This window comes from Equus quagga, chromosome 8 (assembly GCF_021613505.1).
Source record: "Equus quagga isolate Etosha38 chromosome 8, UCLA_HA_Equagga_1.0, whole genome shotgun sequence".
Classification (NCBI taxonomy): domain Eukaryota; kingdom Metazoa; phylum Chordata; class Mammalia; order Perissodactyla; family Equidae; genus Equus; species Equus quagga.
The window spans coordinates 72191694-72215233 of record NC_060274.1 but is presented as its reverse complement, the minus strand read 5'-3'; the positions used below and the strand labels follow the sequence as shown (position 1 = coordinate 72215233).

General features: G+C 35.3%; 1 protein-coding gene across 1 annotated transcript in view; it reads left to right on the top strand.

Annotated features, from left to right (window-relative positions):
* Positions 1–23540, top strand: part of DGKB (diacylglycerol kinase beta) — a 605812-nt gene that overhangs the window by 139455 nt on the left and 442817 nt on the right. Inside the window, exons 9-13 of the mRNA XM_046670071.1 lie at positions 1352–1469; positions 3958–4046; positions 4129–4245; positions 13914–14012; positions 21330–21332. Coding sequence (XP_046526027.1) covers positions 1352–1469; positions 3958–4046; positions 4129–4245; positions 13914–14012; positions 21330–21332 — 426 coding nt within the window. The remainder of the gene's footprint in view (positions 1–1351; positions 1470–3957; positions 4047–4128; positions 4246–13913; positions 14013–21329; positions 21333–23540) is intronic.

The window sequence follows — 23540 nt, the reverse complement described above, 5'->3', positions numbered from 1 at the left end:
GTACTTCAAATCTGGTGGTTTATCTCTTGACTGGGAATAGGAAGAAGTGGTTAGGAAGCATTACTGTCAATATTTTATTGTCAGGAGAAACAAGATGATCTGAGCATGTTCATATTGTCCCGGTACTACAGAATCTGTATTAGTGCCAGCACACAGTAGGTGCTCAAAAAATTATTAAGTGAATGTGTTTTAAGAAATATGACAACTTGGCTAACCTGAAAAATGTCCTATAATGGTTTCTATAGAATACCAATAAATGATGTCTAAAATTAGTCTGAGTTTGATACAAGTTGCTGACTGGTGTACAAGGACTACATAAGGGTGGAGAAAATGTGCATACAAAAGTAACGTACAGTAACTTCATTTAATATCTTAACTTTCTCTTAAGGAATTCAAGAGATTCATACACATAATATTATTTCATTTTACTTCAATCTTGAACAATGTAGATATAATTAAATACCTATTAACGGAGTAGCTATTATGATATTATACAGAGTTTTACTTAGAAGGGTAATAATTACAGTTGTTTTGCTAAAATGTGAATTAATTTAAACTCAAAGTTTTATTGTAGCAAATAACTATAGAGATTGTTATAAATAAATACTGTAATACGGTTTTAGTATTTTTACCACCTTTCTATGAGATTAAAACCATGCATATTTTACAGAAGAGGAGTGAACAAAATAATGAGGTAGTTAGGCACCTTAAAAAGTTTATCTTTTAAAATTTACCATTTGAGACATATAAAAACATATTGATGTAAATTATATCATATAAGCAATCCCCATCTGAAGCCTTAGAATATCACCAATAACTTACCTTTAAGTATTGTTCCTTTCCATCCCATCCTATCCCTCTGCCCCCTTACAAGACCTAACCACCATCATGAAATTTGCATATTCCTACTACTAAGTAAAGGTTAACATATTCTTTCCAAGTTTTCATTTCTCAGGCTCTTCCACTCAAGGGTATTTTCTCTTTCTTTATTCGTTTATTTGTCTATGGAATTGTGCTAAGGATAAAGTATTCAAAGGCGAGGCAGACACGTCCCTGTTCTTAGGGAGTGCTCACTTTGGCAGGTCATTATGATAGTTTGGGACATGCTGTTGAACTGTTGACATTAGACAAGAATTTGTGGGTTGCTATAGCATCCGAGATTTGTTAGCAGGATCTCATTCCACTAGAGCACATGTGTTTTTCTAGACGCTGTGGCGATCTTGGAGAAAGTCCGGGATGAAATAACAGATTGTCTTCGAATGCTTCAGTCCAGCTCTGAATTTTATTGGCACTTACATATTCCACTGTTTATTTCATTAAGTGAAATCTGTTTCTCTTATGTCCTGTGCAGAACGTGAAGGATGACGGACAGCATGTGTGGCGACTCAAGCACTTTAACAAACCTGCCTACTGCAATCTTTGCCTGAACATGCTGATCGGTGTGGGGAAGCAGGGCCTCTGCTGCTCCTGTGAGTATGTTTGCTCTGCCCAGCTGTCATCACCTCCAGTGAGGAAACCTTGATTTCATGGAATAGTCCTATTTGTCTATGGAGACCTAGGAAATAATCCTGACCCTTCCTGTACCTGTGATTTATATTTCCCTGCAGAATGTTTCAAATGTTTAGGTCACTCTAGTTTTAACTTCCTTCAATTTTGGGAAACCATCCCCTTGGAAAAGAGCTAAGGACATTTTCCAATTTGTTAGCCATTTTCTTTCCACTGTGGTTTAATTTATTCATGATTCTCATTTCTTCTGGAATTATTATAAAAATTTCCACTAGTTTCCCATATTTATATCTTACTCATGTTTATCTTTTTTTTTTTTTTTTTCTGTTAGCCACTCTATATACATTAACTTCTTATAATGAGTCTATTCCTTCAGGTCTTTTAAAAAACAGTTAAATTGGTTGATTATTGATTCACATTCAAATTAAGAAATCACAAGGAATACAAAGTAATCTTACACCTCAAGCCCATGATTTTTAATGCTATCATGAAGAAAATCTTCATATATGGTTAATAGATATTGGAACCCAAAGCATTGCCAACTCGTGAGTTGTGGTAATTCATTTCATTTCAGTGTTTATCTTTGCAATTTTCATTCTATTCTATTAGGTAAGTACTGCCCATTAGAATTTGCTAACAGTATAATTAATTATTATTGATTTATAAAAGTCACCCAAGTATTTTTAAATCAACAACATATATGTCGAGAAACTTTTATATTCCCTGATGTCCCTCTTAAAACGGAGGGAATATTGCGGTGTTCTCGGGTAAGTGTCAAGTTCTCCATGGTCTAGCAACTTCTTCATCCATGCCCTTTCTGCTGTGTTTGGAGTTTTTGCAACTGTTAAGCTTATTAGACACATCCTATTTTTATGCATTTATATTAAGTCAAATTTCTTGCCTGGCTTCCATACAGTATATAGTTTTCAGATATTATTTTTAGCTAGTGGCTTCTTTGGTAGTATGTTTGGAATTAGCTTTCTGTCAGATGTATTATTTGACATTAAAAACTGTGTCTTAGTGCCACATTTAAGTGATTTTTTTAAAGTGTTTAAAGATTTTTAAACATTTACGTGAAATTGCTGTGTGTCACTTTAGAAGGCAGTTTCTGGTGGCCATGTTTGAAAGGCTAGTTACACTAGAACATTCTTCATGGACAAAAGAAGTACTTTGTTTTTACAGTTCTATCATTTGTAAGGGAAAGAATTTTTCATGGTAGATTCTATGATGGAAGCATACAAAACAAAATGATAACTCTCAAGTACGTTGGGTGATGTCATATAGAAAGAGAGAATTTCCCTTACAAATTTTAACTGATTAGTGACGAATGCAATACTGTTAACATTATTGCCAATACTGAAGAGAAGGAAAACTATGTTGCCAAAGGAAATCACAGATCTGGATATTTTGTAAGAATTTTACCATATATATATAGTATAACTATATATACTATATGTATACTTTAGTATATATAGTAATATTTATATATATAAATAGTATGTGGATTGAGTATTTTTCATTCTAATTGCATACAGCAGTTAGTTTTTGTTTTATTGAAAGGGCTACATGGTCATTTTTGATTTAATTTTTATTCTATATATTTATGCATTTAGAATTCTTAATTTGGAACTAGTGTTTTATTAAAAGAGCATCCGTATATGACTTTAAGTTACGTTAGAATTGAGCTATGAAATAATGAAGATGACAAAGTATATGTCTTGGTTTTATGTCACACTATACACACACACGTGTATGTTTGTATATGTGTATATATACATATTTGAATATAAATATAAAATTTTGCATATGTGTGTATATGTATAGATATATATATCTATAGATGTATATATATCTGTATCTATCTTATGCTTCCTAGCAGAGGTTGTTCCATTTGGACAAACAGTGCCATGATGGCAGATGAGGGATGAACTTTTACTGAAGGCCTGGCATGTATGATAAAATCTATTCTCTGGAAATAAACTAATCAGCCCATTTAAGGTTTAGATAAATCAATAGACAAAATAGCATAAACTCACGGCCTTTTATTCCCAGGCCTGCCAGCTGCTCTCATGCCTATACTTTGTAAAATATAGATCTCGTCCTTCTAGCAAATGACACCAAGCCATTTGGCAGTCATCAATTTGTCTTTAATATTTTTGTCATCTGGGAATTATTGTGAAAAATTTGAGTGAAGCCTGATTTAATTAAGCATTTCCTGCTATGCCATGATAGAGGATCTTGGTTTTTCACATGCATAATACTTCCTGTACTAATTGGCCTTTTGTATTCCATGGTAAAAACAGTCGACTTGGACTTTTCCTTGATGCGGCTGATTGGATTGATTAGGGAGCAGTGGATATGAAATGAGGTTCTGTTAATGTCATTCTTTCCCTATAAAATTGCAATCAGGACCAAGATTAGCTCTGAATTTGTGTACATGTTTCCTTTCAGTTTGCAAGTACACAGTCCACGAGCGCTGTGTGGCTAGAGCGCCTCCTTCTTGCATCAAGACTTACGTGAAGTCCAAGAAGAACACTGATGTAAGTGTGCGGCTGTGCTTGCTTTCTGAGGGTGGCACGTATGGATGCCTCCTCTTACCGCAATGGTCTTGTTCTGTTCTAGGTCATGCACCATTACTGGGTTGAAGGCAACTGCCCAACCAAATGTGATAAGTGCCACAAAACAGTCAAATGTTACCAGGGCCTGACAGGACTGCATTGTGTTTGGTGTCAGATCACAGTGAGTAACGTCAGAAAACAAATCTCCAGCATTTATTCACAATGAAAACTGTGTATCCCATGCTCTCTGAGAGTCCTACCCTGGAAGATTATTCTGAATGTTAGATTAAGTCAGCATAACACCAAGGAGGCTTCTTAGCTCATGTGGCTCCCAAAGGAATAAGGGTCAGAGTCGGATTTGTCCTCCTAGAATCCAGAATTTTAGAGCTAGTGACAACCTTAGAGATGAAAACATTATACATTTTTCAAACTGTGCTCCATGGAGTTCCAGAAGTTACCAGGAAGGTAATCAGAAGCCACAGCTAGGGGTGGGCAATGAGTGTGGAATATTGACTGGGTAGAGCTCAGCTCTTCCTCCACGCCACAACACTATTTTGGTAGAGTTTTCCATTTTGCATGTTGTAAATTTATTTTAATCACAGAATCTATGGGCTAAAGAAGGGTAGAAAAATGAACAATGTGGTCCAAACTCTTAACTATATAGTGAAGACACTAAGACCAAGAAAAGCTAATCACATTGTTGTTGACCACATGGCTACAAAGATGCAAGTGGGTCCATGTTTTACTACTTGATGCTTTTAAGAACTCACTTTACCCTTCTTCACGACTTGTTATTGCCTTCAGTTAAATCATAACCTGAGGGATAAGAGCTATAGATGTAAGTGCTGGTCATTAATGGTATTGACACTTGAAAAAGAAGATGTAAATTGATCTTTCCTGGGAAACTTTAGAACTCCACCTGGTTTGCGTGATTGTCAAAGCCTGCTTCAAATAACTTCTGGAATAAATGTAGGTGCTACCTCTAGTGTTTCATGTTTAATTTCTGGGAATTAATCAAGAATAGCCATTTTTGACAAATAGTATGAAAACATTTATGGGACTGGTTTTTTCCCCCATTTTGTTTGTTTTGCTTTTTTCTTCTCCAGCTAGTATATGAGTCCTCCTGTTAGAGGACAAATTGTTCTTGCTTTTGTGGGAATGAAACAGTAGAGAGCACTGATTCACTTAAACAAATAAGTTTCTCTGTAGTGCCCCTCAAACCCTGCCACCACCATTAAAAATTCTCTCTTAAAGACACAGACATATACACAGGATAATGAGAAAAACAAACTGTGACTTGCATTTCAAAAATACAATTAAGTACTTTTTTTAAATGAACACATTTTCTTCAGTCATTTTCAGCTATTACCCAAACTATATTTACATTTGAAATTTCCTCAATTATGAAAGACAGTTTTCTTTTTTTTGAAGTGTTTGGTTATTATAATAAAATTTCTAACAATGATTTAAATTACACACATGAATTACTTAGTCATATTGAGTTCTAAGTTTTAAGAAGACCACAACTATTTCATTTTTTTAAAAAATTCATGCACATTAAAAACTATTAGTTTTCTTCTGCGAAGCATCTATAAAAATATGGAGTTTTTGTTTCAGATCTTGTAGGAGCCTGCTCCTCTTCTTTTCTCCATATAATGCATCTTTCATTAGCTACATCTTGAATATGAACTGAATTTAGAGAATATCAGAATTTTATTTCTTTTTTATTTCAAGTTAATTTCCCATTCTTCATAAACTTCAAATGTAATAACTTAGGTTTATTATTTTTCTCTTCTTTTTGTTTATTTCTTGAAATCAAACCAATGTGTTTTAAATGCATGCTTAGCTTGAACACTCTAAAAGTATGTATTGCTGCCTCTCCTAATACAAAAGCCTTTAGAGCTTTTAGAATTTTCTTGATTTGACTCCTCTCCTCCTTTCCCCATTTAATCTTCATGAAGTATATCTTTTGCCCTTTCCATTCTGTGGGAATCACTCTCCTTCAAACTACCATTGCTAGTGGTCTCTTATTGGTACTCAAAGCATCCTGAAATTCTTTTCTTGTTTTATATTCCACTTTGTTTTTCTGGTTTTCTTTCTTTTGTTTTAATGATTCCTGTCATCTGTGTCTCCAAAATCTACATTTCTAGTCCAACTACTTACCCAGTTAAACATTTATATTTGGTCTCGAACCTGGCCCTAGGCTTGCAAGAAATGTAGGCTCCTCCTTTTACAGGAAAGATGGTACTACCTCTGAATAAACTATGCTCTTCAAAATCTAAGGATTTCATGTCCAAATCAGTTCAAACAATATGCCCCTAACATCTTATTCTTAACTAAAGATCAATGTGTACATGAAGATGATTCTATTTGTCGCTGGCAGAATACAGTATAATCTACAAATGTCTTTAAATCCCTGAGTCCTACTTAGGAAGAAAGGCTAATCGGAGAGCACTGAGGGGTTTAAGGCAGAGTCAGAACAAAACGGTGGCCCTCTTATGAAGCTCTTCCAAGTCCTGAGGCTTCTGGCCAACCTCAGCCTTATTTGCCATAAACCATGATCTCCAGGGGTCCCGTGATTATTTGGTTCATGAAACAAGACTTGCACAAAGTTTGCATATATCGAGAAGAATGTATAACCTTCTCAAAAGTAACTTCAGCCTCTGTGCACTTTAGATTTTTTTATTTAAAGCAATTATAAGGGCACGTTTATTAATTTATTGATTTTGTGCTTAGGTTAAACAGAATTTATTTACCTCAGGACATTTATGTATTTAGTATAATCTATAGCTTCTTCTTGAACCACTGTATGAAAATTTTGGTGAAAATCTGATTTGCTCTTCACTGAGGCGTACCTACCGCTGATTGCCTTTAAACAAACTGAATCTACTTTATATCCTTCTGCTTCCCAGAAAGTACTACTAATATAGCAAAGAGCTAGCAGAGCTGTAAAAGCCATGGGATATGGCACCATCAATGTTGAGCGTTAGGAAGGCCTATCTGAATGGAGTTTGAGAGGAATACATCACAGAGAGAAACGAAGGGAATGAAATTTGGCTTCATTTCAGGGATTTCCCCAAATTCCATTACTTCCTTTTATATATTACTTTTGGAAGCAGCTTGAGTCTTATAAGCCAGACTGACCAGATTCTTAAAATGGTGTGTGTCCAACAACTAAGATAGTAGTTGTGCAAACTTGGGTCAGTTTCCTCATTTGTAAAATGGAGTTAATGATACCTGTCTTGTAGGGTTGCTATAAGAATTAAATGAATGAGTGAAAAAAAATTTGGGGTAGATGTGTTTAGAGCAGGACCTCTTCTATAGTGAGTGCTCAGTAATTGACGATTATTAGCAGAGTGAAAACTAGGTAAAATATCACGTGGGGGCACAAAAGCCCACCCCTGGCTCGCAGAGGGCACTCCATGAATATTACTCATGCTGTCTCTCTGTCATCTCTGGAAGGATCTGTAGTTGCCCTGTCTAAGTCAGAATGGAACCTGCATGTTCTAAAAGCATCCGGAACCATGTGGTCCTGAATTTCACTCAATCCTAGACTAAGCTGATGTATTTGTATTCACAAAGAGCAATTATTCCAACTTTATCTTTTCTGTCAGACATGGTGTCATCATGCTTGCAGTCATTGGAAATAGAGTGAGAAGTCAGTTTCTTGTATTCTTTTCTTTTACCTTTATCTCATATATTCAACCTATCACTGAGCCATGAGATTTCCTCCTTAAAATATCTCTCTCAGATTTGAGTTTTTGTCTCCACCGTTCACAGCCCAAGTGCAAGCTCTTAGCACCTCTTAACTAGATTAGAGTCAGAATCTCTTGGCTTATCTCCCTAACAGAAGGTACTTTTCCTATAATGCAGCCTGCAAACCACCTCCAGAATCATCTTCTGAAAATACTCGTTTGTTATCATATGGCACCTTCAGCAACTTATAATAGTTCTGTGATAATAAATGCATCCTTCACCTCCTCCTACCCCGACCTGGTTTTCAGTTCCTCAAATATCAGACCCAAACCTCAGCCCATGAAGTATATAATATTTCCCAATATGCAAGCCCCTGCTGGAGCTGTGCATATCTGTTGGCAGTACCCTAGGAGGGCCATGCTTACCTGTTCCCCATCATTTTACTCATTCTGTTCCCTTAATGTACCCACTTTAAATTCTAACCACACCTCAAGAACCAAATTAAGTTCCATATCTTCCTTGAAATCTTCCTTGACACTAATATTTCCTTTTTCTGAATACTTTCTGTACTTTTGCTCCACACCACAAGGAAAGACTGAAATGCTCTTCAGTGAGGGTTCATGTCTATATGCTAATGTCGTCTACACTGCTAGACTACAATCTGATCCAGCTCCAGATCCAACATACACATTTGTTTTCTCATTGCCCAACGTTCTCGAGGGAGTGCTGAGTTTAGGGGAGGTCCTCAATCAGTTCATTTTGATGACTGTGACACTACTCTTCTTACGGTTAAATATTGAATTTTAAAATTCTATTTTAAAAAATCATCCTGTAATATTCACATCTGCATCAGATACACAAGCAAGTTTAGACAAATAGTTAGATTAAAAGCCCATTTTAACACCCCTTTTTTAGTCAATGTTGTGGCTTCTTAATATACTATTTTGTCATCTTGTAGGTATGAAGTTAAGATCTTAGAACTGAGCTTTGTCTCCTTTTGTGAATTTAACCACTTAAAAAAATAAAAACAGAAAAATCCTAAATAAGAACAGTGTAAACTATCTTGTAACATTTAGGTAACCATATTCCTGTGGTTTATAATTCAGTCCTTTCAGCCAGGCTCAATATCCTCATTGGTTCTCTGTTCCTTCTCTTGCTTACACTCCCTGATCCTTAGACCCCACTGTTTCTACCTGTTCCTTTCTGCTGTGAGTGTGTTTCCTTAACATTCTATTTAAAACGTGTTGTAATTTGCTCCTGGTTGTAGTAAATTGTCCCTGATCAGGCAGGACTCACCAAGACAGGAGGGTGATATGTTTCTTTTGACAAAAGAAAGACTATATTATGGCTATGAATTATTTACTTTTAGTATCAAGCAAGGCTACTATTTTTATTAAAATATTAAGCTCCTAACAGTAGTGTTTAAACGTTTTTGATGCCTTTCGAATAGAAAGTTTATCTTTGGTAAATGCCAGCATGAAGGCAACACCCTGAAAATGTAAAATGTTAGAGACAAAAGGATGTGTAAACTAACAAATGTTCCTCTAAATCAGGCCATTTAATTTGGTTTTGTTTGTTTGTTTTAGAAGAATGACTTCTGGGGCCATCCCACAGCCAAGTGGTTAAGTGCGCGCGCTCCGCTTTGGTGGCCCAGGGTTTTGCTGGTTTGGATCCTGGGTGCGGACATTGCACCACTCATCAGACTATGTTGAGATGGTGTCCCACATAGCACAAACAGAAGCACTCACAACTAGAATGTATAACTATGTACTGGGGGGGCTTTGGGGAGAAGAAGAAAAAGAAAAAAAGGAAGATTGGCAGCAGATGTTAGCTCAGGTGCCAATCTTTTTTTTTTTTTAAAAAAGAAGAAGGGCCTCTTTTTTTTTCTCCAAATTCTTATGAAAATTTATTTTGTAGTTTTCCTCCTTTTATATTCTTAGATTCCATTGCTTGCTTCTCAGTACAAAATCCCCACTCTTTTCTCAACTCTATACATAAATATACACACATACGCACACACACACTCACATGTTTTCTTTTCCTTCCTAACTTGAGATAGCTTTTTCCAATAAACATAGATCTGGCTCTAAATTAGGTGCTGTTGGAAATTGCCATACACTCTGAAATTATTTCCAAGTGTTTAATTTGCTTCCAGGAAAATCTGATTCATATTTTATGAGTTTCCTAGATACGGGACTGATTCCCTTAACACGAATGAGAATTTCTGTACATATAATAAATTAATGACCCAAGGATCTCTATGCCTTATCCTTAAAAAATGCAAAGATAACTGTGAACAAAAATGAAAACATTTTAAAAAAGGTAACAATTCCTTTTCTCTGGGGCTCCATTGGCCACTTTACTGAGGAAGCAGGATTCATCAATGCTCTAGTTTATTTCTATTCTTGATGAGGATCTTCGTATTTATGCCTGCACTAACTTGGGATCTGAGTTAACTTTAAGACAATTATCAGCCTTCAACATCTTACTGACATTGAGAAGGACTCAGCTGTGTCTTATTCTTATATCCTTGTCTCTAAAATGTCAGGTTTAAGCAACTTTTTTTTATTGCTGATTATGTTCACTTTTTCTTCCTTTTTAAAGTTTTATTGAAAAGTATACATGCATAAAAGTATAAATGTCCTAAGGGAAGAGCTCAATGAGTTTTGTGCAAATGAACACACAAGTAATCAGCACTTGATCAGGAAACAATATTACCAGTAACCTAAGATATTTTGAGGGGTGGCAGGGGCTGTTAAATTCTATTACACGGTTTCTGTTTTGTTAATATTGCTTTTTTTAAAATAAACTTTATTTTTAGGGCAGTTTTAGAGTCACAGCAAACATAATTTTCACTTTTAATCTTGATAAATTGTCCTGAGCACTATGAGTATTTTCTCATTGTCTTTCACATTTTATATTTTTGTCCTCAACTATATTTCTGAGCAGTATGGTGAATAAACCAGGCCTGCTATACAAATTTGACTCACAGTTTCTAGACTGATCAGTAGTTCCAACATGACGTCCTCAACTTTGACACTTCTTTCTATAAACAATGTCATGAGGTTGATGGCCACTCAAATATATTTTGCAGCTGCCTGATTCCAGTCTTAGCAAAAGTCTAAGGCATCCTTGCTCAGTATCAGTTAATATAGACTTCTTGGATAGGAGAATTTTCTTGCACTGTGTGTCCCTGTATCTCTGAGGATGATATGGTTACCGACCTTCCTACAGACCCTGCTACATGCATATCTTCCTGTAGAACTCTGCCTTGCAGCTGCCTACACAAAACTCAGAGACATGGGCCACATGGCAATCGAATTGGAAAATCCCCTGCTAGTTTTATTTAGCTCTGAAGAAATCAGTATTTTATGGGACAAATTGCCGGTACCTATACTCTGAAACCCTCAGACCTCAATAAGAAGAGTTACCCCTACACACACACTCTCTTCAGCTCATCAATTCTGATTCTCCCTTAGTCCTCTGTTGTTTCTTTTTGGCTGAGAAACTAGCCTAAAGGCCAGAAAACTGTCATTAAATTCATTTTATTGTTGCCATCTCTTTTTACATCTGGTAACCCTCAAATAACTATAGTGAGAGATTAGTCATCCCTTACCATATCGGTTGCAAATTGTTAGAAACACATGGAATGGAGGCCTGGAGGCGGCTGGGGCCTCAAACTGAGCATCTGTGGTCAGTGCTGGCAAGAGCGCCCTGCCTTCCTGTCCTTTAAAGTCACACGCGAGGCTTTCCAAACTGCAGGCAATAGTAAATTCAGTGCTTTCTCACTCTGTGCACCCAGGGATTTTTATCTGGGCTCTTGCTATGTGTAGAGGCTTCTTAGAGCCTGCATTCTCAGTTTTAAAAAGGTTGTGTGGGACCAAAAAGCAAAAGCTTTTTCTCTGTGACCCCGTGGCACAGAAAAGTCTTAAGACACATAGTCTGTCTTTGGTTTTGGTTCAGTTTTCATGGTGATTGGTGTATTCGTTTCCCATGGTTGTCATAACAAAGCACCGCAAAATAGGTGGCTGAAAACAACAGAAATTTATTCTTTCAGAGTTCTGGAGGTTAGAAATCCAAAAATCAAGATGTCGGCAGGGCCGTGCTCCCTCTGAAGGCTGTAGGGGAGAGTATTTCCTTGCCTCTTCCTAGCTTCTGGTGGCTGCTGGCAATCCTTGGTGTTCCTTGCTTCAACTGCACCTCCAGATTTCTGCCTCTGTTGTCACAGGGTCTTATTCTCTCTGTGTCTGTCTGCAGGTCTCTCTCTTCTTTTTTTTTTTAAGATTGGCCCTGAGCTAATATCTATTGCCAATTGTTTTTTCTTCTTCTCCCCAAAGCCCCCCCAGTACGTAGTTGTATATTCTAGCTGTAGGTCCTTTTAGTGGCGCTATGTGGGACGCCACCTCAGCATGGCCTGATGAGTGGTGCTGGGTCTGTGCTCAGGATCTGATCTGGCCAAACCTTGGGCCACTGAAGCAGAGCGTGTGAACTTAACCTCTCGGCCGTGGGGCCAGCCCCCAGATTTCTCTCCTCTCATAAGGACACCAATCATTAGATTGGGGCCCAACCTAATGCAGTATAACTTTGTCTGAACTTGAATACTTTTGCAAAGATCTTATTTCCAAATAAGTTCACATTCACAGGGACCAGGAGGTAGGACTTCAAAATAACTTTTGGGGACCCAGTTCAACCCAACACTTGATAATCCATTATCTCTAAATCCAAAATTCCAGAGCCGTGATTTATTCTAAGAAAATTGACCGTGTCCAATAAGTTAATAATATATTTAAATCAGTAACTAATTTTATTTTGAGGAAACTATGCATTTTCATTTGCCAAATCAGAGTATTCATTTATTTAGTTCTGTTTTGCATGTGGCTTCAACTGCTTCTTTATCTTCAGTATCTCTTGCCTCTTGACAAAGATCAGCAGTGTCTGATAAGAAGATTAAACTCCTTTTTTATAAAGAGTTTACATGCCCCTGAGAAGCAGACCTGCTAATTATGGATGAGTGTGTAAAGGTACTTTTGTTTCTGTAATGTGGCCTAATGTGCATTAATTACAGTACAAGTAGCCTTAACTCCAACGTAGGGAGTTAGCACGACAGATGTTTTAGATTCAAGGACAGCAGAAATACTTCTTTAGTAGAGTTCTCCTATGCTTGCTTGCTAATTAACTGTTACGAAGGTAAGTTTGTTGTGGAAGAATGGAACCATGACTTAAATGGGGTGGCTTTTGGTTCAAAACTGAAAAATGATGCAGCTCCTTCTTTTTTTTGAAACAGATATGTTATTTTATTAACATGTATAATTTTTCTAAAGTATTTCATATTAAATTGATATGGACTAAGGGAGGGAGAAATCCCTTTAAACAACTATAACTTTAGCAAATCTGTATGATTTCAATAAAAACTATCATCTCAATTTAAAAAATCACTATTTAATGCAGTATGTTGTAACATTTTACTTTAAACTTGTGTCCAGCGTTGATAAAAATATCGGTTTAGGTTCATACATGTTGAAAATTAAATCACATATCTTATGATTATACAGTAACAACGTAGAGCTGATAAATATAATATAAAGATAAATTTTTATAATCATAATCATCTTCTTATATTTATATCCTGCTCCTACTGAGATGAATCTCTGGTTACATTTACATATTGAATTACAAAGTTAAAACTAATGATGGGATCAATTATGCCCCATACTGAGCTGTGCACTTTGGAATGACTTTGAGAAAACAGGAGGGTCAAAAAAAAAAAGCATCTACAGTACACAGTGGTTTCAAGATTATGCTAACAGATAAGCAAAGGACAATAATGTGAATTGGACTGTAATGGACAATAATGTATATTTGTCAAAGAAATCAAGCTTTTTTGGTGTAAAATCTGAAGTACGTTTTTTATATAAACAGTTCTGAGAATTAGAAAATATATAGGTTGGGTCATGGAAGTTACTAAATGGTTTATTTAAGGTAGATATATAACAGCAAATGTAATATGAATCCCTTTATGATCCTGTTTGTTTGTTCTTGTAATTCTTTTATTGTCGTTTTAATGTATTTGCTGTATCTCAGTTGAAATATAATCTGGCCCATGTTTGCTGTTGTCATGCAAAATTTGATAGTGTCCTCTTTCTCCTTTCCTAGCTGCATAATAAATGTGCTTCTCATCTAAAACCTGAATGTGACTGTGGACCTTTGAAGGACCATATTTTACCACCCACAACAATCTGTCCAGTGGTACTGGTGAGTTTTTCCTTCTCATCATTCTGCAAAATTGGGGTTTCTGTGACTTACTGGTACACTGTACCGGTAAATGCTTCTAAAGCAAATTTTCCATTGATCGAGGCAGAACTCTATAGACCTAAAATACCTCATTGCTTCAGAGAAGAGACACCTTGGCCCACTATATTTCCTTTTCCTTCATGGCATAGTAACTGTTTTAGTAAGGTATGCTCTAACTGAAGCTGACTCAGGTTTCATCACTTAGCCATGCTGGACTTACCAGAAATCATATAGACAGAATACTGCTACGTTTTACATGTTTTATAGATCTACCTTCCCAGAATAATGAAGTTATTCTTCTGGGCAATTTTGCTGGGGAGGCACATTATATATCTGCAATGTTGAGGTCTCTTATCTAGGTCAGAGGCTACCTATAAGGAGGACACATACCTTGAAGAAAGCTGTGCACTGCCATTAGGTGTATTTTATTTATTAGTGACCAATAAATTTAAGTACCTGCAAAATAATTCCTTAATTCGATAAATATACAGGTGAAGAATGCATGAGTAAGGTAACCCTGAAAAAAGCAAACCTTGTTTGAAAGAGAAACCCATATTCAAAGATAATATTCATATTACATTTCAAAATTCAAATTGTTTCTAAAGTGAAACGGTTATTTGATAAAACAAACTATTTTATATCCATAATGCAGTTCTCATTTTTAAAAACAACATGGAAATTAAGTGGCTGGAACTTCAGTTTGATATAATAAAAATACAACAACTAAGAAATGTTAGACAAATACTTTTCTAAAGGTCAACTTAGAAATTAATCAAATTACTCAATTTGCACCCACTTATGATTCATTTTGTAATTATCTGTAAAATACTGGTTGTATTTTAAATGCCTTTATTTAAAAAATTATTTAAAATCCTCCATTTCCTCAAACTACAAATATAGAGCCAAAGAAAATACCTCCACATTGCTGGTTATAGCAATAGCTAGCTCTAAATTTCCTTTCTTCAGGTAAGATTTATTAGACATCCTGTAGTAAATAAGCTTAATTAAAAATAATGAGAGCCATATAAAAATACTTTACCTTTTAGATAAATTTTGGTATTATTTTTATTCTTAAAGAGAAAGGACTTGTAGGATTTTTACATAATTTCATTCTTTTTAACAAGTATAGTAATTTTATTGGTTTAGATGCATCCTTGATCTCAGATTTTAACTCTAAGAAGAAATCTATTGTGTCATCCTGCCATCCAGCAGTCTGTGTAAACCTATCTCAATTCAGTGAGTCAGGGAACTACTTATGACAACCTCTGGTCACATAAGGTCAAACATGAGATAGATTCTTTTTATTATTCTATCCTTTCTTTCTTTGAGAAAATCAAAGGTAAAGAACATGTGTTACATGAATATTCTTGCCTTCTAACAATCTTGCAAACCCTTTCGTTGCTTTTTTAGACACTTTTGAGTCTGAAGATTTATTTTCAATCATTAAATCTTCCTTCAGTTTTAATCATTTGAATCTCAACGTTTGCTGTTTTATCATTTCCTCAGCGCTATCTCTCTGAAATATTAGGCACTATTGACTACCTCATCCTTCACAAATGTCTACCTTTCATTGACTTCCATTATAGCACATTCTCCTGATCTTTCTGCTGTTTCTCTGGATACTTCCTTTTAGCATCTTTCCTGGCTTTTCGCGACTTCAACCTGCCCCACATTGGTGCAACCCTGTGCTCTGCCCTCACATGTCACAGCTTTCCACTCTTAACATTCTTCCCAGTGAGATCTTGTTTATTTAATTGATTTCATTACCATGTTAGTTTATATGAAGCTCATCTTCCTCTTTTCAATCTCAAACCTATAAAGCTGCAACCTGGAGGTCTTGTGTTGTTTTACATGCCCAGTGCATCATTATTATTTAATGTATTAATGATAACTTTTATTTATTGAGCATGTCTATTATACCAGCTACTATGCTAAATGTATTAATTAACTCATTTAAAAAGCATTTATTGAGTGTCCAGTATGTGCCAAATAGTATTATAGGTAGGGAGAGAAACAGAAAAATGCTAAATCATAGAGTTTTTAGAGTTTTTGTTCTATTGGGATGAAATAGGCAAGAAACAATGTAGTAAGTAAATTATTTATTAGAATACTGATTGTATTTTAAATTTAAAGCAGGAAAAGAAGAGAGGTAATGCTGGAGCTAAAATTATAAAAGAGACAGTCAAGAAAGGTTCATCAGGGAGATAGTCGAGTGAAGAGCTGAGGGAGTCATCCATGTGGCTATCTGGGGACAGAACTTCACAGACAGAGTAGTCAGCAGGGAGGGCAAGGAAAGACTCCAAGACCTAACATATCTGAAGGGCATCAAAAGAAGTAGTGTCTGGACCTGAGTCTGCAGGAGGAAGAACAGACGAGAAGGTCAAAGATGTCATAAGATTTCATATTGTGTAGGGCAATTTAGGCCACTGTAGCTCTTACAATAAAAGATCTTTAGCTTTTCTTCTGAATGAAGTTGGAAGCCATTAGAGGATTTTGACCAGAAGAGGGAATGATCTGACTTACATTTTTAAGAGAATAATCTACCTTCTGTGTTGAGATGGCAGTAATGGAAAAAAGATATGACACTTTGATTTTTCTCAGAGAAGTAGGAAACTCAGTCATTGCTGAGAATAAGAATGGTAGAAGGCATATGAGCAGTTTAAGGATTAGGGAGAAGTTTCACAACAGTCACCTGGGAAATTGGAAGCTCCATGGATCAAAGAAATATGATATGATTGCCAGGGAATAATGAGCAGTCACTTAATCATACATGTGGAACAAGACCAGTAAACTTGGATGAGTATATTTCTCCGACCACATTAGGTCATGTTTCCTCAGTTATATTGTGGCTCTAAAAGTAGAATAGGCATAGCCCAGTCTTAAGGAGACTGTTTTGCCCAATGTGATAAAAGGAGAGAGTAGCAAGGGAGTTAAGAGGGTATGCAGGGGAGTGACTATAAGGATTGACCAGGGAATTTAAGCTGAGAAATGAGGGAAGTAAGGACATGAAGAGTGAGGCACAATAACAGATGTTAAGAACAATACCTGGTGAATTACACTGGAATCAAAGATTTTTGGAATCAAGGTTATCAGTGTCAGGTTACAAGAGTGAGTGAGGTAATGGTTGAGATTATGAAGGGGTTGCAGTTATCAGTAATAATATGTATGAATTAATTTAACTCATTAACAGAGAGGTTAAGTAAGTCTCCCATGTCACATGGCTATGAAGTGACAATCCAGGATTGCAACCCAAGAAGTATCATTCCAGAGCCTGTGCACTGAGCTCATCATTCTCACCTTTTCACCAAATCCCAATATAGGCCTTTTGCTATTTGTCTTATCTCAGTGACTAGAACCTTCACCTAACTATCCCAAGCCAGAAGCCTAAGAATCATTGCTGATGCCTCATCTTGAATATCAAATTAATCATTAGACAGCCTATTCTAATGTACTTAATCCTTCTCTTTTCCTTAGCTCACTGTAAGTCTCCTATGTCACCCTTACAAATTCTTCCCCAGAATTGATCTAATAGCATCCTTACTGAATTGCCTCCTTTCAATGCATCCTCCACACTGCTTCCTGGATCTACTTTCAAAAATGCAATAAAGTGTTTTTCTGCTTAAATATTTTAAAATATTTTCAGAAATTCCCTATTTGAATTCCAAACTCTCTGGATTGGTAAACACAGCTCTTTAACAGGATCAACCCACCCAATCTCTCACACACCACCTTCCACGCTAGAAATCAAGGATTACTTGAACTACTTGTAATTCTCTAAGTGCACCTGCTCTCTAAAGCCTTTGGGGTTTTGTATATGTTAATAAATCAGCCTAAATCACTTTGCTTTAAAATTCTCTCTGCCTTCTAAGTAGAAATTAAAGGTTACTTTCTTAGCATGGAATAAGTGCATTGACTATTAAAGCCATTAATGATTTAAATACTAATACCTTAAACAAATTAATAAAGTTGTTCTGCACACAAAAGTGCTTAATCTTTTCCCACTGATGGGCTCTCAGACTTTCCAGTTTGTGAACTCTCATTAACTTCCCAGGAATGAGTTCATACAGCATCATCCACTGTAAATTTTTACGTTTTTGTTTAAAGAAAATTGTTAGTTCTCAGAAATACTATAATCTTGTTTTGTTTTTTATTCTTCAATAACAATTTCCTTCTTAAAAAATTGTAAGTCTCAGTTTCTCATGATAGTGTTCTCTAAGAAGGGCAGATGAGGTTCAGACTCAGTTATTACAAAATGGTCATCATTATCATTTCTGTCTCATTCTAGAAAATATGAAATGAAAAACCTAAGACATCTAGTTTTATTGAGGTTCTTTTTCCCCTTGCCTTTGATTCTGTGGTCAGGAATTGGTTATTGAATGAGCAATATAAACTCCATATGGATCCCTAATTCCTGGTTGAAGCATCCTAAGGAGATACTACAAGGTCAAGGTTCATGGCAGCAGTCTTCTGATATTTTACAACATCTTTTCAGGTGTTATTTTTATTTACTTATTTATTTATTTATTTCAAATTTCTGTACCACTCTTCTCGCCTTCTAAACCCTCCTTGACACTTGTTATTAACTTTAAGTTAATCATTCAATAGATATGTGCTTAACCGTTATGGACATTAGCAAGGTCAGCATCTTCTTTGCACTGATGACTTGCTTTTATAAGCATGCATTACAAATGGCTTCCACAGATAATTGGTCTTCATAGTACTTATTGCCATAAAAATGGATTAAAACCAGCTACTCTGAAATTAAAATCGAAAGGTAACCAATGATTCCATACGTCAAATATAATCGCTGTTTTCTGGAGTTGCAGTTGGCACCTAGCATATTTTGAGAATACTATCAAAAAGCTGCATTGCTTAAAGTTTACCAAAATTTTTGAATGACTGTGTTTAGGTACTTATAATGCTTTCTTTGATAAATTTTCCAGCAAAAAATGTTTACGATGACAGTCCATTTACTGCCATGTTGAAGATAATTCACAACTGTTTACAAAGCTAGATTTCTTGAAGGTCTTCCCTCATCTCACCTTTGAACAAATGGAAAGTGAATCTAATTTATTCAGTTGGGACTCTCAGTCAGCTTCTTAATTTCTGTTAAAGGCCCTTAACCCTTACCCGTTGACTGACAAAACAGGTGCTCTGTCTTTAATGGGCTCCATTAAATTCATTCTTGATTCTTATTTTAGATCACACTCAAAAATCTCTGCTGTGCAATCCCAGTCGAAGTTACAATGTCGAAAGTTGCAATAATTTGATATGGAACATGGCCTGATAAGCATGCAATCCACGTACTCTTCTATGTTCTAAAGTTTACCCCTAACCCAAGACAGATTGGTTCCATGTTCTTTTATTCCCTCACAGATTTGCTTAAATTAAATTTGGATTCACTCTTATGTCATTAACTGGCATTGAAAAGCATTTAAAAAAATCATATGAACCACTCTATTGTAACAAAACAAGGTGTGTTGTTGGAAATGCCTTCATTAACTAACAAAAATCCCTTTAAGGCCTGTTTATCATGGTTTATTATCTTTTTGGGCTCTATGAGTCTTATTACTGTCATGTTTTATCTTCTATCCTTAGGAAGCTTAGGGTTAAATTTATATCCACATTTGACTATGATGCTGGGATACATGTTATTTACTTCTGTGTGCTAGTCTATAACTTTATTACTATCCTATTCATAAATTTCCCTTAACTATAATGGTCTCATTTAGTACTTTAAAAATCTTTTTAATAGTATACAAATTTCTTAGGTCACAGAAATCAAAGGAATAGTCTAGATAGAGTCCCTTTGATTCTTAGAATAATTTCATAGAGAAAGCTATAAATTTGATCATTTTCTCTAGAGCTATAGTATAGTCTCACATTGAATCTAAATTTTATATGTTTTTTTAATGATCAGGCAAACTGGGTCTCTATGATTACGTGAGTTTTTATAGTGATTCTTCAGTTTGGGTTAAGTTTTTATTCAATTAATTCTGCCACTATCACAAAAGGAGACTTGAGATGTCTCATGAGGAAGTAGCATTTTAAACTTTATGTTTGAACAGCGAAATGAAGCAGATCATCATAAGAATCATTTCTATTATATTTAGCTACATGATTTAATTAGTTTTCTCTATGTATAAAATAATTACATTACTGTTTAAAAGCAAGGTTCTTATGCTCTAAATAAGGAATTAACCATTTAATCATTTTCTGTATCAGTATATATTGCTGAAATCGATCACTTAAAAAGTAGGGATGATATAGTGTTGATTACCTGAAGTTTATTATTACTTTTCTTTAAGTATGATTACTTTGAGTTTATAGTACAGATAAGTATCCACTTTTTTTCTTTTGTTTTAAAGATTAGCACCTGAGCCAATATTTGTTGACAATCTTTTGGGTTTTTTTGTTTTGTTTTGTTTTTTTCTCCTTCTCCTCCTCAAAGCCTCCTAGTACATAGTTGTATATTCTAGTCGTAGGTCCTTCTATTTGTGCTGTGTGGGACACCGCCTCAGCATGGCCGCTCCCAAGATCTGAATTGGGGAAACCCTGGGCCACCTAAGCAGAGTGCGTGAAGTTAACCATTCATCCACAGGGCCGGCCACTACACTTTTTACATACTAACTGTTATGACTATATCTTTAAAGTATTTTTAAGATCAGCACTGATAATTAATGTACATTATTTATATACACAATATCTATAGTGCTAGATTCCTACTATTTTTTCTTCTCTCTCCTTCCTTTCTTTCTTCTTTCCTTTGGCTTTTATTAAAGTCACTGGAGCTAAAAATGTAGATAAGACAGTCCTCTTATTTACTGCAATGTAGAGTCTCTTGGTCAAGACAGGCAAGCAGATTACATATTATGGTGTGATGAATATTAACTTATTGAGGTTCTAGTGAAGAGAATCTTCATCCATCCTGATGGTAATTCAAAGAGTAAATGAAAACTTTCATGAAGAAATGATGCTTGAGCTGAATCTTGAAAAGTAAATAGGAACCTGGCCAGCAAATGCAAAGTGAGCTCCTTATGAATAGTCTCAGTGACAAGAGCGTACAGAGAGAGATCTCGAAACTGCAAAATGTTTATTAAGACTGTGGGTAAAGGTGAGGCTTGGAGAGACAGACAAGATAAGATCTGTGATTGTGAAAAGCTGACCTGTGTGGTCCAGGAGTTGGACTTTATCCAGAACATAATCGAGATTACATGAGCAAATTTGAGTTTTAGAATTATAATTCTGCCAGGAGTATGATTTAAAATGAATTTAAAGCAAGTAGCAGAGGAAATATGAGAGTCTAATTGTGAGAGAATGATGAGAATATTCAGAAAGCATCAAGAGAGTAAGAAAATGAGGGAACCAGGAGAGAAGATTGTAGCAGAGAGTGGAATGTTAGAGTTTGACTTGATTTCAGAATTGATTAGTTCCAGAGGAGGGTAAAGTCCAGTCTGCAGCCATGGATGTAGGGGGCTCAACTGGTGCAGAGGAAGTTCACTAGATGGCAGGAGGTCAAGGAACTCTGGGGATGGTTTATTATGTGTTGTCCTTAAAACCACCCAGGATAATTGCAGAGTCTTTATGAAATAGTTGCTATGGGACAGTAATGAATAAGGGTTGAGGGAAGAACTACTAGATTCCATGGGCCTCAAATGAAAACAGATTCTACTTTGGGGCTGGAGGAATGATGTTTTTGATGGAAAGCCAAGAGATTTCCATAAAAAGTATAGAACCAGTAATGGGTAAGAGAATAAGCAACCTCTTTTCAGAATTGTTAGAGGGAAAGCGGCAGTGACTTGGAAAAGAAAAGGATAATTTGTTTACTTTAAACAAAAGTTCCGGAGAGTCCAGTGAAAAGTTTTAGAAATGAGGTGAGTTATGGAAGAGCAATTGAGGAGAAAGAAATCAGAAATAAGCAGGGGATAGTGATAGTCAGAAAAGATAGAAGACTAGAAACTTCAGTTTCTAATGTAAACTCTGGATTTGTGGGCAGGTTGTTTCTCTCAAATGGTTATAGAATGGTGACAAATGACTTGTGATCAGAATATAAAAATAATTTATTTAAATCAATAATAAGCAACAAACAGTTTGATTCAAAACGGCAAAAAACGTAAACAGGCATTTGTACAAAATAATTACAGTCATGCGTCGCTTAACGACGGGATAAATCCTGAGGAATGTGTTCTTAGGTGATTTTGTCATTGTGCGAACATCATAGAATGTACTTACACAAACTGAGACCATATGGACTCCTATGTACCTAGGCTATCTGGTACTAATCTTGTGGGACCACCGTCAGATATGCAGCCCTTCATTGACCAAAACATCCTTATGTGGCACAGGACTGTATACAGAACTCACCTATGAACATATATATGCCCACAGTTATTACTCGTCAGAAAAATGCATATTTAAATCTCAATAAATAACACTATAGATCCATCAGAATGGTTAAGACAATTAAAAGTCCTAAGTCTTGGAAAGGATATGAAGCAATCACATTATTGATACATTGCAGGTAGGAGAGTAAATTGGTTCAATCTTTTTAGAATGCTGTTAGGCAGTAGGCTCTCCGTATTTGAATCCTGGCTTTTTGAATCCTGGTTTTTTCACTAGTTTTATGATCTGGGCAAGCTATTAACATTTTATACCTCTATATTCCATTTGTAAAATGGAATTAATGAATTAATTCATGAAAATTGCTTAGAATTATGCCTACTATATAGTAAGTACTCAGTTGGTATCCTCTAATATTGATGTTATTGTAGGTTTTATGTTGGAACTAAGAAAGTGAATTTCAACATTTTATTATAAAAGGACTAGGCATTTATTAAATACAATTTGTGGAAACATATAAAAATGAAGAGAAAAATTTTCAAAATCTCTAATGCAGTTATATAAGAACCATTATTAATATATAAATAGAACCACTATTAAAATTTTCCTTTTGATTTTTAGATGTATATTTTATGACATTTTTGTAATTAAATTAATATGGCACATGGCATTTTATTTGTACACTTAAACTGATATCTTTAAATGTTTATGTATTTCTCTATGCTATGGAATATGACTATTAATGGCTCCATAATATCTCAAGTGAAGATTTCATAATTTAGTTAAAATAGTGTTTAAATCTAGCATGCTTGCAATTCCTTATTTTGTTATTATAAATAACTCTTTAGTAAACATCTTTATGAAGAGTGGCTTCTCCTGATTACTCTCTAATCAATACTGCAAAACAGTGTTATTTTTTCCAATACTGTATTATTTTGTTCTACAGATGACTCAGATTTCACAATTCTTGAGTTCTTTCTGTCCTGTAAACATATTCCCAAATCAGGAACATAGTAATTAGAATATTTCCTAAAACTAAAAGTTAGTTTTAGAATAAACTATTAATTGTTTAAACATTTAAAAACTAATTTTAGATGATTAAGTTACCTTACTTTTAAACATAGTATTATCAGAACATACAGTAAAAGT